This window comes from Capsella rubella, unplaced genomic scaffold (assembly GCF_000375325.1).
Source record: "Capsella rubella cultivar Monte Gargano unplaced genomic scaffold, Caprub1_0 scaffold_5, whole genome shotgun sequence".
NCBI lineage: Eukaryota > Viridiplantae > Streptophyta > Magnoliopsida > Brassicales > Brassicaceae > Capsella > Capsella rubella.
This window is the reverse complement of record NW_006238919.1, coordinates 611,353-630,434: the sequence shown is the minus strand read 5'-3', so window position 1 is coordinate 630,434 and position 19,082 is coordinate 611,353. Positions and strand designations below refer to the sequence as shown.

Here is a 19,082-nt window from a genome sequence, read left to right as displayed (position 1 = left end):
TCAAACTGACGGACCAAAGGAAATTCCTAAGGACTGGATGCATAAACTCGGTTTGTTTTCATCGTATTTAAAATTTAACAGCTTAAACTAACTTTTAAAAGAAAATGTTTAATTAAATTTGTGAGTTAAAATAATTTAGATTAAAACATTATATTCTTTAACTCTTTGAAAATTAGTTTAAGTGTTAAATTTATACTACGTGAAAACATGTTGAACTTACAACACCAAACTGACGAACCAGAGGAAATTCCTAAGGACTGGATGCATAAGCTCGGTTTGTTTTCAGCGTATTAAAATTCACAACTTAAACTATTCTTAAAAAAACGTTTAATAGCTCGGTTTGTTTCAGCGTATTAAAATTCACAACTTAAACTATTTTTTAAAAAATGTTTAATTTACTTAGAGTAAAATATTTAATGATTTAAAAAGAATTTAAAAGTATTATATCAGGAAGAAAATTAAACTTTTGATTAAAAACACTTTTTAAGATTAATTTAAAGAATGGGGAAAATAGGAAAAAGACACACACAAAACAAACAAATAAAAAAGGAAAGAAAAAAAAGAAATGAAAAAAGCAATGTACCTGGTTGACTTGGGTAGCAAAGAGATCGCTACACATTATCAAGGCTCTACACACACTCGTTTTGAAATGGTATCGCTACCTACTGGTTTGGTTCTGCCTCTGGCTGGCCCTTCTGACGATATTTGTCTGCAATTTTCCCACATTCATCAGTTTGAGTCGTAAGATATTTTCTATTGTATTTTCCATAGAGGTTCCTTTTTTGTCAACCAAAAACAAAAACGTTTCCTTTTAAAGTAAAAATAGAAAGTCAAAGCTTTTAAAACTGAATTACGTAGCAAACAAAAAAAATCAGAGACGAAGAAGAGGTATATATATGTAAAATCAAAAGTAAAAACATACAGTAGAGGAAACTTGATCTTGAGCGATTAATTAGAGAATTGTTGAAGAAGAATACAAAAGCTAAACGTTTTCTAGTATGAACTATCACATAAACCAAAACTAAACCGTTCTTTTGTGATCATAAAATTTATGTAAATAAATCACTAATGAGAATAAGAGAGACACAGCAGAGAGAGAGAGAGAGAGAGAGAGAAAAGAGTTGTAACCTTGAAATAGAATAAAGTTGTACTCTCCTCCTAAGAATACGAACCACAGTCACCACCTTCAGTTCATTGGTCGACCAAATTTGATTTACAGAGAGATAAATTTGCAGAGTAATTTTTACATATATCCTTTTTGGTGAATGAGTGGTTTTTACATAGAGATGTACTGGGTTTTGTTAGTTTAAAATTTTACTATTTTGATGACCGTTGTAAAATTTACAACGTTCGGATTTGTTTACTGTGGGGATGATTTAATCACTTGATTTGACTTCTTGTGTAATCCGAGAAACAAAACCATTGAAAGGGCTATATATATAATAATTGGGCTTTAACACTAAAGCCATGCGACAGAAAAAGGTTTTTAATGGGCTTCTCAAACAAAATAATGGGCTTTATTACGCTATATATATAAAGCCTCATACTGAAAAAAGAAATGGAGATGCGGGGTATCGATCCCCGTACCTCTCGCATGCTAAGCGAGCGCTCTACCATCTGAGCTACATCCCCATCGTTGTCCTGCTATGGTGTAGTTTATGTTTAGTATATTCATAGTGATGGAACTACTATGATATTGGAGTGATAAATTACAATAATTTCATATTACAGTAAGGGATTTATGAAAAGAGTGAATTGGATTTGGGGATAAGAAGACCAACACCAAATCACTTTAAAACATTATAAACAGTTGAAGAGAAAAAAAGAAAAAAGGCAAAAATGTGAATAACTCTGCTGCAACTAAATATCTAATAACTAATTCAAGGCAGAGATGGTTTTATAGACTTCCTAATGTTTCTGAGAACACTCCACATAAACGTAGATACAAAGAAGAGAGCAATACCAGCCACAATAGCTTGTTTCAGACCAAGATTCACCAGCAAGTTCACCAACAGTCCAGCCAACACTACCCCGCAGAAGTTAGACGAAACAGCAGACCAAAACGGCATCTCGAGGATCGATGCTATTATAGCTCCTGTCCAAGCACCGGTTCCAGGGAACGGAACAGCTACAAAGAGCATTAGCCCTAACCATTGGAACTCTTCTACTGGTCCAGCTTTCTCTTTAGCTCTTTTGAATAAGATGTCGAGTAATTTAGAAGCTGTTTGGCTCTTACCCGCCAAGAAAGACGCAAACTTTTTTAGGTATAGTACGATGAATGGCACTGGAACCATATTGCTGCAAAAACCCAATTTCAGTGTCACTTCATGTTGCTTATATAATGTGAATCATATGGAAAAATGGCTTGACTGTTTGCTTCTAACTTATCATCATAGGCCTCAATCTCACAGATTCAACTACACCTCAGAAAGGTGTTCCTCAAACAAGACAGATTGGAAAAACAAAAATCGTTAAACCTCTAGTCTGAGAACACTTGTTAAACTTTGTTTTTTCAACCTTAATATCGGCATAATAGATTCAACTAAAGAACAGGAACGTGTTCTCAAAGAAGACATATAGCAGTTGTCACACACACACACAAACACACACAAGTTATCATCAATTCACCATACATTAAAGACTCATGAAAAACTCTGATCCGAGAACACGTTATGCTTAGTTCAAAGATTCAATAACACAACAGAAACGTGTGCCAATTCATACTTTGTGTAACACCAAAATCCCTAATGAGACACTTGGAAACTCTGTTCTGTGAACAATATCAACACCAATATCAAGATGTGGCTAAACTAATCAAATGTTAAACCTTTAGTGTTATAATTTTGCAGGAAGTGAAGATTTAAGAGACTAACCCAAGAACAGAGAAGAAAGTGAGCACTGTAGGCTTTAGCTGCATCCAATAACCAACGGGAATGGCACCACGGAGCTCAATAACAGGAAGTGTGGCTAAAGCAAACACCACAGCTTCGTCTGGCCAACCAAAACGGCGAAGAGTGGCGGCGATTCTGAGACCAAAGCTCGACGATTTGATTGAATCAGTAGCGGCTTTGGCATCTCCAGACCTAGCAAACCAAAGCAAAGACAAAGAAGCCCACAACACAACGCATACTGCGAATTTCACAGGGTTTACACCAATTGACGGAAGCTGAATGCTTTCGTTTCCTTCTTCGTCGTCTTTGGTGTTTCTGAGAAACCCATCTGGAGAAGAACAGAATCTGGTGAAATTGCGGCGTAATGGGTAGAAAAGACTGGAACTTTGACTCTGTAGGAAACGATTTTGATTCAATTTCGGGGAATTCGAATAAACCCTAGTAGTGGGTGTTGAAGTTCGGAGATGGGTTTTTGTTGATGAGGAAGAAGATAGAGTGAAAGAAGAGATTGAGAGTAATGTCGAAATCGCCATTTTTGAATTTTTGCTTTGATGCTTGTTCATCTGATCGTTGTTGAATCAATCAATTACACATATATTAAGTTTATCCTCATACATCAAACTCTAATAACTAAAATATTAAAAATCTAACTAGACATTTTATATCGAATGAATTCATTTATTTGTGATAAACAAGAATCTGTCCTTAGGTTGATAAAATGTTTAAAGAAGTTAATAAAGATGAAAATCTTAAGAACTCAGTTTTTTTCCAATGTTTTTAGTGAATCTCTCGTATGTGGTTTGTTGATTTAGTTACTTGGTAGATTACACTCATTAGAATTTTGTCTTACAAAAGAGAGAGCAAATAATCATTGGTATTTTGTGGCTTTGAACTTTCATTTCGATCATGTTATGTTTCTTCCTAAGACAATGCAGGTTAAAAAGATCATATAAAATGATTGTTTAGCTGTGTGTGCATTGAGAATGTGGAGGATCTTTTAACAAACAAAAAAAAACATATAGTTATTGTCTATTCTTTTTGAAGTGTGCAATAGAACATAGAAAATAAGAAATCACATCCTCTGGCTCTGTGTACACCAAAATTGTTGGATACTGACAACGGATATCGCATATAGAGCAAATAGGCCGAGCAGAGTTGTTGCGTTGAAAAAGAATCTCACCATCCATTATTGGGTAAGTTTGACCAGGCTTCACATATGGATCAGGGCCAAGTAAGCAACTAATATGAAGTGTGGTGCAGCAACCATTGCACTTATAGAACCCTTCTTTTCATCCTATTGCTAATTTGCCTTCGCATCATTCACACCAATCTGAGTCACTTGCCTCATATCCACGACAAAATGTGAGGTAATGTTCATCATAGGTATGGTACGGTAGCGCATTCGAAGTATATAATAAAGTCACATTCAATGCAATTAAGTACCTTTTTATTTGTCGTTGACTTGCAAATGTGGCACTCTGGCTTTTCTTTTGGATCTAACGATAGGAACAAGTTGTGTTGATGGCCTTGGTAATAAAAAGGTTCAGAAATTGAAGCACATACTAGATGAAGTCACAATCCTGGTTGATACACTCATATCCAAAACCAGTACTCGTACGCGTACAAGAATCATACTTGAATCCAGGGTCTTGATCATGGACAACCTTTTGTTTAAGTGGATGGAGATGTAATGTTGTTGATCTTGACCAATATGTTGTTTGTAAATGTGCATATGAGGTTTATATACATTTATAATGATAGACTAGTCACAGTGACATCGTATGAATACAACAGTTCCCTTTCAATCATTCAACCGAACAACACAAATTTAAACCTCAGACATAAATTAGATTTGATTGTATGAAACCTATGAGGGGGTATATTGAAACATTCATTTATTTTGGGATAAATCTATGAGAGTTATTAAATACTGGGCTAATTTCCAGATTAAGGAAACGCGCAGCGTTTTTTACTATAAAGAATCATCCATACGGTGCAAAACGGCATGCAGTTTTGTTTTAGAATTAAGCTTTACCCTTTTCTTTTCTTTTTTGCTTCTTTCTCCCAAAATATCTTCGCGACAAACGAAACGAACCCCATTGGAGAAGAGAAAGATCAGTGTAGAGCAATCGGGAAATTTATCTGAAAGAGGAAATTGAGATCGAGTTTAAGTTTGGAGGAAAAAGATGGAAGGTGGAGTAGAAGAAGTGAGCATCGAAGAGTTAGCTTCGAATCTCTCTACGTACAAAGAACAGCTCGACCAGGTTCGAATTGTCTTCTCTTTGTATGTATTAGAAATTCGAATTCTTGAGAAGAGTAATTGAGTATGGTTTCCTTGATTTTGATCCAAGATTAGGGATTTGTGTGATTGTTCCTGAATTAGGGTTCGTAAGGATGGTTTATTTAGGGATTTGTTGATAGAGAAAGTGTTGTTACGTTTCATCGTAACTTCGTCCATTGGAAATTAATCAGATTTGTGATTGAAAACGGATAATTCACTTCACGAGGGTTTCAAATTCTTTTAAAATTTGAATTTTTTGTACATGCTTTTGATGATTTTATGTTTTTCTTACTAATGGGAAGATTGCTTGTGAAATTTAATGATTCATGTGCCTGTGCTTGTTCCTTTTTAGTCTATCTGATTGATCTTTTGGCTTGTACTTGCTTCTCCTCTAGTTTATCTGATTGAATTTTGACACTTTGGTCTCTCAGGTTAGGCAGCTTTTGTCAGAGGACCCTCGAAACGCGGAGTATGCAGACATGGAAAAGGAGCTTAAAGAGGTGATAATTCCTACTTTAGTCACTTAATCATGGTTTTGGTGTGATCAAAATCTTTTCATCTTTGTCGTCGATGTCATTTCACTAGTCTCCCTTGGTTTGGGTGAAAATCATTGATCTGTATGTCTTCAGCATTTTTGGCATAGATATACCACTAAACAAGATTAAGTTACTTGAGCATCTAGGTTTTGTGTAATGTGCCCTTTATGTTTCTATTCCCTCCCTCTTTTGAAGGAATCAACATGTTGTTTGAAATAGCAACAACATCAGACACAGTGGAGTTTTGTTTCAGTTCTGGGGTTTGAAAGGTGAGTATGTTTTTAAGTGCCATGTAACTCCGGCAGTGGAGTTTGGGTCAGCCAAAAGCAGTTGTTGCCTTGTTGGAGTATACATGAAAGTAGGAGAGTTAGCAAAGAATTCATCATTTCTATCTTGGTTATCGTGCAGGTGTGCTAACATGGGTCATGATGGCCAGCCTGCTTCTGTCTCCTGATTTCTCGTGTTCGATTCCTGAAGTTTTACTTCCGCAAATCTTAAATATATATACTGTGTGATTCTGTTAGAAATCCTCAAATCTCTGAAACTTGTTTTTTACCTCATAGGTGATTGCGTTGACGGAGACTCTTCTTACAACTGCGAAGCAAAATGAGATTTCTCTGTCAGATGCTGGAGTTAGTGCTCGAGAAGCTGCTGGATCACCCGATCTAGAGGGTGCTTGGGAAAAAATGGTAGGTTTATCTATGTCATCTAATCTTTTCATAACCATTAAGGTTAGATCCATGTTACTCTAGAGCTTCTACATATTTATTTTGGTTATTAACTTTGATTTTATTTCATTGTTTGTTCAGGAGTCAAGGAATGACCCAATCCATGAGGGTAAGTTCCCCGTTGGAACAAAAGTTCAAGCTGTCTTTAGTGACGATGGCGAGTGGTATGTTAGAAAACTCTCGGGTCTCTTGTAATTCATGATGTATCTACTGTATTCTTTACGTGTTTTTCCCCTTTTTCTTTGTTTGATTAGTTAAATGTTCAGGTATGATGCGACCATCGAGGCACATACTGTAAATGGCTATTTTGTTGCTTATGATGAGTGGGGAAACAAGGAAGAGGTAATGCTTCCATTCCAGTTATATTTGGTTTTTTAAAAATAACTAATGTTGAGGTTGCCTTGTTATTAATATAGGTTGATCCAGATAATGTGAGGCCAATTGAGCAAAATGCTCTCTTGGAAGCTGAGAGATTAGCTGAAGCTACCAAAAATGCTCTCAAAAGAAAGATAGAGCAGGCTGCGAGTTCTGACTTTCAAACTAAAACTGTACCAGCAAAGCTTAAAATTGATCCTAATGATCCAGAGGATGTGGTAAGTCAAGTTTCTGTTTTCATCCCTTTTGATTTTTGGTCCCATGAGGTCGTGTAAAGATGTCTTCACTTGTTTCTGACAGAAAATAGCAAAGCGTAAGAAGATACATGCATTCAAGTCAAAGGCGAGGCAAGAGCAACTCGAGGTTGTACAGAACAAGAAACAAAATGCTTGGCAACAGTTTCAGACAACGAAAGCCAAAACTAAAAAGGTTTGTGAAATACCGGAACAGAAAATCTATATGGCTTTTACTCTTAGAGTGATCCTGAGACGTGTTTTGGTTGAGCAGGTAGGGTTCTTCACAGGGAGGAAGAAAGAGAGTATATTCAAATCACCAGAAGATCCATTTGGAAAAGTGGGTGTGACTGGGAGTGGGAAAGGATTGACAGATTTCCAAAAGCGAGAGAAGCATCTTCATCTCAAGTCTGGTAATGGTGAGGGCACTGATGAATGAGAGATTTTATGTTTTTTGTTTGTAAGAATTATAAGGTACTTCAAATCTCTCTTTTTCTGTCTCCGGTAAAACCTCTAGAAACAAAACAAAAGGACTTAAACCCACCCGGGTATTACCTGTGGATTTCTGCTCTTTTGTAAGTTGAATCAAAGATTAGTTTTATCTTTCGACCTCTGATGTTTTGACTATGATCAATAGAGCCGACTAATACGGCATTTACCCAACATTCTTGTTGTTTCTCCTTCGAGTGATAATTTTGTAAGAGGCGTCTGGTCTGGTGAGGAACCTAACTTATCACTCTTACCGTTTACCACTAAGATTTTCTATGTATATTTTTAATTTTATTTTACCCCTACTATATTCACTTGTTTTGTTTGATATTATCAAATTTTTGTCATCATTAATTAATAAAATTAGTTTAAACCATGCATTAAAAACATAAAAACGACAACTAATTTGAATTAAAATTTAATTTTAGAAATGAGAACTAATTTAAAACAATGGAAGTAAAAATGCAATAAAATTCTATCAAATTTGCATTGGATTGGAACGGTATATAAAGCAAAGACCATTAATGAACTTGCTCCTTTTAATCCCTTACAACCCCATGGACAATGCCAAGAGAATACAGAGTTGGATTGCTTGCGCCGTCTCAGCTTTCGAGATACGTACTGCGTGTTATTATGAATATACGTATGTATGAAAATGAAACATATTCCACTTAACAGTCGTCAAAAAGCAAAACAAGGCTAGAAAACTCTCAAATTGTCAGTGACCAAAAACGCAAAACAAAGATTCCGCCGTGTCATAAATGTATGTTATCAACTCTTTTTTTTTGTTTTGGCTGTACCCGAAAATCATAACCGATTTGCTTTTTAATGAGACAACATTAAACACACAAAAAAACCTATTCGTTCCGGATGGTCTGATACTTCTCCCACAATGGAACAGACCTCTTCATGTCAGCCATTAAGCTCTTGAACTTATGGCTATAGTCCACGCCATTGATACGATCCAGTGATGCTATTGCACGAAGAGCACTTCTGATCATATCTTCATTACGATCATGCTCTTGCTTCACTGCATCTTGCTTTGGCTTGAAGTTTATTGTTTTTTGCAGTGGTTCCACAAGAGAGTCCAGTACTGAAAATAATCATATCATAAAGACAGATCAGAAAAAAAATCTCTCTTATATTTCGGGTCTTAAATAATGGTTTTGGAAGCTATAATAAACATACCAGCAAGTACAGCTGAGGGGCATTTATCTGCTAGTAAGGAGAGTATAAGATGACAAAGCATCTTCAGATCATAATGATCTGCATAAACAGGGACTCATGTTATAAGATAGAAAAAAAGCACCAAACCTTCATTAACTATAAGTTGAAGACAGAAACACTCACCTTCTAGTCCGGACTTGAGGAAAGGAACAATGAAAGAAGAAGGATTCACTTGATCTAGGCAACTATCGAGTAGAGTAAATACACACTCGAAAGCGGCCTTCCTCAGCTCTAGCCCGTCATCAACAACATGCTTGAATGGGCCAAGATCAACCGTCCTAATTAATTCTTTCTGCAAGAGAGAGATGTCTCAGGCGATGAATATTAAAAACCTTTGAAATTGTTATGACAAGGACAACAACAGTGCGTAATCACTAACTGAGTTTCCTAAAGATATTTACCTTAATAACAGTTTGATCATAAAGAAGAGGCCTCAATTCAGGGAGAAGTCCTTTGATCAGGTTTGGTTTATAATGAGCAAAAGTACTCAGAGCTGAGACAGCTGCACGCCTAACATGCTGCATAAACCATGGAACCGAAAAAAGAAGTTATAATCAATTACACAGCAATGTCATTTACGCTGTTATCAGAAGAGCCTAAATTATTTACTTACCCGGTCACCATCTTTAATCAGCATTAGGAAAGAAGTAATCTGAGGGAAGATGATTTCATCTAATTTCTCAGGCCTTTCCACTACAGAGTATTTCACAGCAGTAACAACAGTTGCACGAGTAAAAGCCGCTGGACTCGTTGTCCTCACCTATAAAATTCAATATACATGAAAATATTATCCATCATTAAGCATGACAGCGAATGAGTAAAATACAGATAGAGCAATTGTTCTGAAGCTTTTCTCTACCTGAAGTGCAGGAACCAGCTTGTTAGGTTCTATCAGAGCCATTTTTCCCAAGCATTCGGCAACAACATTTCGTACACCCTCTTCCTCACTTTCACAGTGGTTGAACAACAACGCAAGAATTTTCTCAACACTGGAATTCTGGAAATCCGCTTTATCAACAGACTGCCTCACGATAACCTGAAACCAAGGAACAAGATATGATATATAGCAATTTATATACTCTGATAATATAATATGAATACTTGTTCAGGAAAACATACCTCCTTGAGCGAATGAAGGAGAATATATTGTTTTTTCTGTTGATTATCAATCTGGTCCAAGATAAAAGGTAAATAATTGGACAGATTGCCAACAGCAATGTTTCCCAGAGCATAAGATGCTGCAGACTTTATTTCTTCGAAAGGAGATTGGAAAGACTCAATGACGATTGTTTCAATCCCAGCATGCGCACTAAGATCTTTCCTTCTCCCAATCTCACCAAGAGATAACAGGGCAAGATGTTGTTTTGCCTGCACGAGAAAACCATCATCAAAAAACATAATGCTTCACAGGAAAATAAGCCTGAATCTAATCCCTACTGACTTTCAAACTTAAAAATTTAAATTGCTTCTCTCAAACTTAAAATCTAAATTGCTTACTGAATTTGTGCCACTGTCATCTTTAAGGATTTCCATAAGCATTTTAACTGTAGACGAACAATTCTGATCACCGGCTGCGAGACAAAGAACCGCCACACACTGGGCAATCGAATATAATGCTTGCTTTGGGACACCTCCAGACTGAGGTGAAGGCTTAGCACAAGATAGTAATGAGTCCAGCAAGGTGTAGAAACTCGTATTTGCATGATACACCAGAGCTTCAAAGAATTTTTGCAGATCCTGTGACAAGCATCCAAGAAATCATTGCCTTCTTTTCTTTACCATCAGGCCAAGTATTTAAAAAAAAAAATCCATCAGAAACGAAAAAATTACCAAAAGTGCTTGACCCTGGAGCAATGGGCTTTTAACTAATGTTAGTGCCTGTGGAAGAACTTTGTTGCGAACAGCCAAACTGATATTTTCACTACAACTCTTTCCAGTCATCAGAGTGCAGCAGAGTTCGAGTGCAAGTGCTGTCATGTGCAGGTCCGAAACACTGAAAAAGACAACCTTTTTAATAAAAACACTAACCTAGAAAGTAACGTACAGAAAATTCATTAGAGAATCAAACAAACCTTATTAGAGATGAAAGCTCCACAAGAATAACTTCATAAGCATCTGAACCAATTTTATCACCATAGGCTGTTACCAAGGTATTCATAGTAATTAATGTTGCTTGCCTTAAAACCCGATTAGCCTGTTTTACAAAAAAAAAAAGTATATACAAATTGCCTAAAGACCAGGTATTGTCTGAGATGTTTCTTAATTATGAGAATGTAATTAGAAGACACGTGCATAATTGATGCCTATTAAGATATGGTGGTAAGAAGCCATATACCTTCCGCAAGAATCCCGTCAGTTCAGCAATCAAATGGTCCAAGACACATGAAAGATCAATGTGCAGCGGAGAAGTGGAAATGACAGCAAATGCCTGCATGCACCAACAGAATCACAGACATGAGCTAAACAGTTTTTTCAAATAAAAGCTTCAACAGAAGCACCAGGACAACCTTTACTGCAGTGAGGCGAGTGATTTCATTTCCCATTCGATCAACAAGCACAGGAAGGCATGAATGTAATTCTGCTTTCAGTTGATCGCCAAATGTTGAAATAACAAGACCCATGCAGGTGATAGCACACTCCTTGACCTCCTGTTGAAGCGAAGAGAGAGTGAAAAATGAATATAATACAAATTTACGAATACATACACAGCAATCTGCTTGAAATTTCCAATTCTGTAATTAATCATAATGACGAAATGAAGGAGTTCAAATAAGAAAATTAAGTCCAATGCCCCAAAAAGCATGGATTTTCATAAACAAGACTACAAAGGGAGATTCATGCCACATACCTGGTCTTGATCTTGATTTGTCAAGCGCGACATTATCGCATTATAGATTGGATGAACAAATGGCTTAAAATCAAATCCCATTCCCTAAATCAGAGAAGAAAAAAATCAGTGGATGCAAAATCTGCGAGTCGTTTATGGGTAAAATATATGGTTTTAACTTCTAAAGCAAAGAAACACTGACACTACATCAAGAGAGGACACTGAATCAGTAAGTGTGTACAAGTAATGAGATACTCACCGTAGTACTTGGGCGTACTACTCTGACAAGTTCCCCACAAACCCTTAATGCCTCAGCAGTAACCTTGTAATAGCGTTCACCAACAGCGGCTAAAACAGGACTTGAAAGAGCCTAAAATGACATAAGAGTTTAAGGGTCAGTAATAGAAACCGTCATCAGCTTCATTTACTTTTGAACATTGGTTTTGGAAGACTATGGACTCAGCACTAGTCGTTGAACAATTTGGTCAATATTTCAATAGACTGAAAACAACTTGATGTTGCCCAACCTTAATGTAAGGATGAAAAACAGGTGGCGCGTGTGATGCCAAGACTAATTTTGTGAAGACAAGAGCTTCAATTTTCAAGTTTGAAGTAGAAGATTTATCCTGGAGAGGGAAATAATAGAGGACACATGAGCACTTGAAAAAGAGCAACACTGACAGTCCATAAAAAATGTACAAATTATATCCACTAACATTTAGCGCCCTTTCAATTCCAGGAACAAGTGAACCAATATGATCAGCCAGGCAGTCAGGCAGGACAACCACAAGTTCTCTCAAAACGGAGAATGCACCAACCTATAGGGAGTAAGTTATGAAAGCATCAAAGAGAAACAAAACCAAAAAGAATGTTTAACGCTTTTATACCTTTGTCTTAACAGACTTTTCGCGTAGTTGCCTATTTATGGATTTCACAATCTTGGAGACTTCTTGCTTCAGTAGCCATTTTGGACTGCATCGACGAAAGGTATATATTTAGTTAGCAGGGTTTCGTCAGTAGTGACAGAATGTCCATACTGATCGAGTGAAGGGATCAAGAATATTTGCCTTGATTCGTCGGTGTCAGTTTGACCTTTTGTAACATTTCCTGTTTGCCGTAACAGATCAATGAATGTGTTGAATACATCCATCTGTGACAATAGTACCTCAGAGTATCAGATCAATGACCATATAGCAATGCATTATAGACTATTATTTATTTTCCATACCTTCACATTTTCCTCCCTTTCCTTAAATCTATCAATTAGTTTTGGGCAGGCCTGCACAAGAAGAGACGAATTTTATTGAATTCCTCAGCAATGAAGTCTACAGTAGATTCTTGTTTCTTATTTAATCAAAAGCAAGTGAAAAGATGAAAAAAAATCTTCAAGAAAAGATATACCTCTTGATATACTTTTGAGAGCATCTCAGAACGAGAAATGATTAATCCTGCTAAGCATTTCGCCGCTGCTCTCCTAACTTTCCAGCTGGCATCCTCATCATCTGTGTACTCATTTGCACTCTCGCTGCGAGAAACAAAGACTTATGTCAGTGAGATAATGATACACCATAAAGAGCTAGGTTATCGTTTCAATGATCAAAACAGAACTTACTCATCTTCTTCATCTTCAAGAGTCTCATTATCAGTATCTTCCTCCATGTTGTCCGTAAAATTTGGGTCATAACTAATATATTCCAAAGTGAGATTTAAAATTTGATCACAATATGGTGAGATATCCCTTGGACATCGTAGCAAGAAACTTTCAAGTGCCTGCAGTCAAATTTCAGAATAGACATGTTATTGCCTCCATCTTTAATATCACTTATAGTAAAGCTAAAATAAGATTACCAACTTTATAGCATAGGAATAGAAAAGAGACTACAAGCACGCCCAAGTAATTTTCTGTTTGAGAAATAAGATGAGAAAAATAAAATCCACGCCTAGTGAGAAAATTATCATTAGAGAGTCTTGCATTAAACCTGTAAGCTATACTCGCGCAGCTCCTCGTCATTTTCTGAAGCGCTGGTGCAGTAATTGATTAATACTGGCACAGTGTTACCTAGATGAGTCCCAAATCGATATCCAACAGCGCGACTGAAACATAAACAAATTAAATACCATCACAACCACAGGAAGCCTAGATGTAGATGTGTAGAACAAGGAGCACTAACAGAAGCAAACTACAACAACGTAAGGTAAGAAGTTACAAAACAAATATGCCGACAAGAAGGATAGACAGGAAGTACCATAAAGCTCCAATCATTTGAATATTGGTACGAGTAATCTCCGATTTTGCATTCTTGTTACTTAAGTTCTTCACAACTTGAACTGTCGCCTTTGCGAGCAAATCATCAGACAGACTAGAAGCCAGAGATGCTGACATCCAGAAAAATAAACTTAAAAGAGGATATATACCATCAAATTAAGAGTTCTATATAAGACTGGCACAAAAAAATAGCACCGAATATATCATTTAAACCCGCGTTGGTATCACAAGAGTTGACACCAACCGCAGTGATCCATATTTCTAAAATATATGAGAAAGCTACTACTCAATCCCCGTCAGACTAAAACCTGATTTCCAATAAGCTAATTATTGACAGAACTAGCCAGCAATCTTATTGACTCAATTTTGTGAACTTACCAATGCATGTAACAGTCTTCTTCCTGACGGTGGCTTGGTTACAACCCAATTGCAATAACAATGTGTTCAATAGCTTCTCATGATCATCCGCCATTAAACTTCCATATTTTTGAACAACGTCACACATGATCTCAAGACATTCACACTTAATCCCTGAGCTCATTCCCTTCAGCAAAAAGCAAGCAGAAAATTAGTCAATTGCAAAACAAGAAGATAGTACCTCAGATTTGATAGGGTATGCAAATTATTATATGCCTATACTGTGCTCTGGTCTACTAAGAAGTTTTCAGAAAGAGTTATTAAATTGTACTAGCTCCAACAAAACTTTACATTAAATCAACTCAATTTCCAATAGATCTCAATTATTCTGCCTGATTTTGACTTTTAAATGTATATCTATGAGCATCATGAAATTGTCTAAGACACTAGGCACTGTGGCATAAGCAATCGAAAAAGAGAAAATAAGCTCCCAACCACTAACCTGGCCACTTATCCCGCCCATCATTTGTGGGGTTAGAGTAACAAGAATAGACGGAGCAAGTGAAGGAGCAACTTGGGCGACAACAGTCCTGAGAGCTATGCTTGCGGTATCACGATGTTGGTCTTTCCCATGTAGTAGTTTATCACATAATTTGTTGGTCATTTCGACGATTCGTTCTTCTCCAACCTTCTTCACCAGTGGGGCAAGACTGGAAAAAAATCATACATTAAAGGTCAATGACATATCAGCTAGATTTAAAAGGCTCACGGCCAAGAAAAACAAAGCTGCATTACAGATATACCAAGACAGACACAACAATTGAATGCCAGTGATATAACATCAGCTATGGGTCATAAGTTTCAAAGAGATGAAAGCTAACCATTTGACAGCCAATCCAGAAACATCACCAGCCACATCATCTAGCTGCTGCAGAATGATACTGGACAATCTCATCTCCAAGTCCGTGTCGAGTTTAAAGGAATCCTTATTCAACTCATTAAGCAAATCAGAGGTTGCCATATATCTGTAATCTTTATCTTTACCAGTCATCTGAAGAAAAAAAAATATATACAGAAATCAGAAAATTGAACACACTCAAAAACGACATTGAGCTTAATGAAATAGATAATGAAGAAAAACCTTTTCGATGATTCCAGACACTTGTAAGTTCGCCATCTTGGCTTGACCTTATCAATTCACCCCTTCAAACTGCAATCAAACAAGGATCTCAAATTATTTACACAGTAGAAAGAGAATCAAGCAACCTTAGACTAAAACGCTTAGTCAGAGCAATGTCACTTTATCAAGCTCTCCACAGAGGACAAAACGTATGAAACAAAGTCAGAAGCACCGAAGAAGGAGCTTAATTCCCTCCCGATAACAAAACCTAATTAGTTTTTGCATAAGAAAACTTTTGATTCATCGAAGATCACAAAGAAGAAGTTCCGTTCGAGAAATCAAAGTATCATCGCCACCAAAACCCTAAGTGTTACGAGTACGAGTACGACTACGAAGACTAAAAGAGTTAAACGCTAAACATCATCAGACTTTTCGATGTCGCACAGAAAACAAAAAGGAAAAAAGGAAAACAAAACAAGAGGAAACCCTAACTAACCTGAGAAGATGAAATCGACGGGAGATAACGCCGGAGACGAAAGAGAACGCCGCGAGTTCCGATTTGCTAGTGGTAGAAGTTGCGGAGAAGAGAGCCTTGAGGAAAGTAAAAAAGGAAAAGATGGAATTACTGTAATTTTCCGTACTCGTGAAGCTTGATTTTTTGCCTTTCTCTCTCCCTACAAGAAAAACTGCAAAAACATATAACAATGGGCCGTTGTGGGTTAAATTTATATATGTACATTGTAGGACTTAAGAGTCGGTGAATAATGAATGGGCCTGGCCCAATTAGTTTACTTTTTTCAATCTTGGCCCAACGTTCCTCGGAAGAGCCATGGGTTTATTCAATTCCAAGCAAGTAGGGTTTTTAGTTTTTCGACCAAATTTGTGTTTATTTCATTCATAGTTCATTAGTGATTAGTTCAACGACAAATTATGGTGATATTATTTTTCGACGATGAAAAAGTAGAAAATTATGTCACTAAAAATTTACACATCAAAATCAAATATGTTATTGCCGCTAATGAGCAATGACTACAAAATAACTTATTAAAGTTATAATTGAATTTTGAATTTTGTTTGATTTCGACTATTACAAGGTTTATTAAATATCGTGTTATTTAGCTCTACCAGTACAAGTTTAAACCACATATGCAAAGTTGTGTCTCTCGAGACAATAAATGAAACATGTGATATCACAAGGAACAGAACATCGATCATATAAATCTTAACTCCCTTTCGATGCATGGCTTAAACTGTATATATCACATTATCACATTACAAGAATACTAACTACTATATGCCTCAAGAGAATTCTCATAAAGTAATCTACACATGACTTTTCAAATATACATTTGTATAAATGGTTAATAAATATGAGTTCACTTTGTGACACCAACCAAACATTTACTCAACCTAGCTAATACGTCATACGTAATAAGACTTTACTTACACTCGCCAGTACAATCTTCAACTCTCCATTAATAGAAATCATAATTCATTGCTTTCTTTGTTTTCCCTGCAATCTTATTTTTGATCATGAGTTTGTCAATCATCATTTATACAGCCTATATATATTTGTTCAAACTACTCAAATTTAAAGAGTTTGTGATAATATAGGATAGCATAAGAATATCAAAGCAAGATTAACAATAACAACAACCAATTTTGGACCAAAGATATATATACTAATTACTTTGTTGTTTAGTCTTAAAACTGGAAAATAGACAACTCAGAGAGCACTGTTTGCGAACTTTATTGGAAAGGATTTAAGTAAGAAACTCATTTGTCAGAAACAAAGCTTTATATTATAAAAAGTTGCACGATCGTCGATCGAGAAAGATCTAACTACACATACAAAATATAGAAGTTGCATGCATAAATTATCTATATGAGTATGACTAAACGATATCACGAACTACAAAGTGTAATGATTCGGAATATTTAATAAACAGTGAAAATCCCAATGCATTAGTTGGTCAGATGGCCACCAATAAATTTTCTTAAAAACATAGAATTAGAAAACATCAAAACCTTAATTATCTTACACACTCCAAGATTATATATAGTACCCTAATTAATAAACACACATGTTTGTCAAAACTAAAAAGCTAGCAACCTAAACAATGATTAACATTACGATAACAAAGTACTTAATTAAGTAATCACATGAGTGAAGCTATTACAGCAATCTTAACTTAACTAAGGATCGGACTAGTCGAAGCAAGATTTTCAGTAGTGGCGTTATTAACGTCGGTATTACCAGCAGAGAGCTCGACATTGTTGTTAACGTTGTTGTTCTTCTTAGATAGATTGTGTTTGTTGTTGTGCATCCAAACTTTAAGTACTCTTCTCCTAATTCCAATTTCTTGACAAAACTCTTGAACAGCAGATTCCTCTTGTCTTTGCATCTTCCAACCAACTCTCTCCGCAAAACTCACCATCTTTTCCTTTTGCTCTTGTGTAAACTTTGTCCTAAACCTCTTCCTCTGATTATGTCCGTAGCTATACGGTGGTGGTGGTGGCGGTGGTTGTGGCTGTCGGAATGTCAAGCTTCCTCCTCCGTCTTCTTCCATGAGGTCTTCTGACTCTGAGTTGGATCCAGCGGTTGCAACACCTATTGGCATTATCATTTGTTGTGGTGAAGGTGATTTGACCATCTTGTGGTGGAACATGAGTTTTCTCTGCAGCGGAGGTGGTTGGTGGTTGTTGAGGTAAGGGGAAAAGAAGGCTTTTTCTTCACCTTCGACTTCTCTTCTATGGAAGTTCCTATGGCAGTTACAAGCTGAGCAAGTGAGAGCTTCAATGGAACCATCTTCACCACTTGGCATAAACTCTCCACAACCATCAATGGCATTGCCTCCCATGGAAGCTGCATGATTCTTTAGGCATTCTTTGTACTTGATCACCACAGGCTTCTCTTTCTTGATGTTGTTGACCATGATGTTGTAACCCACATGATGATGATGATGAGAATGATCATGAGTTTTGGCAAGACCGTTACCATTTAAAGAGACTAGTAGTGGGTTTGGACTAGTAATGTTGAGAGCTGATGGAGCAGAATTGGCATGATGATGATGGATCATGTTCCCATGCCCACCTCCAGTATTACCGTAACTAATGTTTATTGGAGTAGGATCTTCTTGGCTTGCTATCTCCATTCTTTTGATGTCTCTGCAACACAAAAAAAAAAAATAGTCACGATTAATTTAAACTTCTTTTGTGGATTTGGCAAAGTGTTTCTTGGTTTGGGGACAAAGACATTAGTTAGGAAGAAAGAACAAGAGTAAAGATAATTAAAGAGTAAAGATCATATCATTAAAGCCACACACAAAAAAAGCAAGAGCTTTCTTCACTACTTATTAAACCCATATTTTAAAATAATTTCCTTTAAACAAAAAGCAAAAACCCTAATTTTAGAAGGTCCAAAAAGATGTAGAACAAAACGGAAAAATACAAAAGAAAAAGATATTGCAAGCCTGCTTAAGCAAAAGCTGACAAACCCACTTGAGAAATAAAGGTTGATGATAATGAAGAAGACTTAATAATATGTATTGTATCATCAAAACAAAACTGTTCTCTTTTACAAATATAATGAAGATTTGATTTGAGTGAAGGATAATAAAGAGCACATACCAGAAACTTTTCTTGAGAATAAACAGAAAGAAGGATCTAAAACCTCAAGGATCTGAGAAGTAAAGAGAGGCGGCTATGGAGTTTAGAGAACTAATTAGGGTTTTATAAATTTAGAGAATAGA

The 19,082-nt window shown here is 36.4% G+C and overlaps 4 protein-coding genes and 1 non-coding gene across 5 annotated transcripts; 1 reads left to right on the top strand and 4 right to left on the bottom strand.

Annotated features, from left to right (window-relative positions):
* Positions 1-1,559: 1,559 nt before the first annotated feature.
* TRNAA-AGC lies at positions 1,560-1,632 on the bottom strand. Its single transcript has one exon. It is a non-coding gene; the product is annotated as a tRNA-Ala (tRNA).
* A 136-nt stretch (positions 1,633-1,768) lies between these two features.
* Positions 1,769-3,449, bottom strand: LOC17885399. The gene is made up of 2 exons (XM_006291410.2): positions 2,874-3,449; positions 1,769-2,298 (listed from the first exon to the last, which is right to left on the bottom strand). Exons 1-2 carry the CDS (start codon positions 3,422-3,424, stop codon positions 1,881-1,883), a joined length of 969 nt encoding a protein of 322 aa, XP_006291472.2. The 5' UTR covers positions 3,425-3,449; the 3' UTR covers positions 1,769-1,880.
* Positions 3,450-4,940: 1,491 nt separating this feature from the next.
* On the top strand, positions 4,941-7,707 carry LOC17884999 (survival of motor neuron-related-splicing factor 30). The gene is made up of 8 exons (XM_023782965.1): positions 4,941-5,155; positions 5,604-5,672; positions 6,272-6,397; positions 6,518-6,600; positions 6,703-6,778; positions 6,853-7,029; positions 7,112-7,240; positions 7,319-7,707. Exons 1-8 carry the CDS (start codon positions 5,078-5,080, stop codon positions 7,481-7,483), a joined length of 903 nt encoding a protein of 300 aa, XP_023638733.1. The 5' UTR covers positions 4,941-5,077; the 3' UTR covers positions 7,484-7,707.
* A 439-nt stretch (positions 7,708-8,146) lies between these two features.
* Positions 8,147-15,992, bottom strand: LOC17885938 (cullin-associated NEDD8-dissociated protein 1). The gene is made up of 28 exons (XM_006290191.2): positions 15,827-15,992; positions 15,352-15,420; positions 15,092-15,261; positions 14,713-14,920; positions 14,232-14,397; positions 13,834-13,963; positions 13,567-13,681; positions 13,200-13,357; positions 12,989-13,112; positions 12,816-12,866; positions 12,655-12,737; positions 12,475-12,559; positions 12,304-12,405; positions 12,115-12,213; positions 11,847-11,957; positions 11,609-11,692; positions 11,268-11,408; positions 11,096-11,188; positions 10,833-10,954; positions 10,591-10,753; positions 10,258-10,497; positions 9,880-10,128; positions 9,620-9,796; positions 9,374-9,520; positions 9,162-9,278; positions 8,884-9,052; positions 8,722-8,799; positions 8,147-8,626 (listed from the first exon to the last, which is right to left on the bottom strand). The coding sequence occupies exons 2-28, from the start codon at positions 15,385-15,387 to the stop codon at positions 8,391-8,393; spliced, it is 3,654 nt and encodes a 1,217-aa protein (XP_006290253.1). The 5' UTR covers positions 15,388-15,420; positions 15,827-15,992; the 3' UTR covers positions 8,147-8,390.
* A 1,435-nt stretch (positions 15,993-17,427) lies between these two features.
* On the bottom strand, positions 17,428-19,082 carry LOC17886500 (zinc-finger homeodomain protein 3). Its single transcript, XM_006291447.2, has 2 exons — positions 18,961-19,082; positions 17,428-18,498 (listed from the first exon to the last, which is right to left on the bottom strand). Exon 2 carries the CDS (start codon positions 18,483-18,485, stop codon positions 17,523-17,525), a length of 963 nt encoding a protein of 320 aa, XP_006291509.1. The 5' UTR covers positions 18,486-18,498; positions 18,961-19,082; the 3' UTR covers positions 17,428-17,522.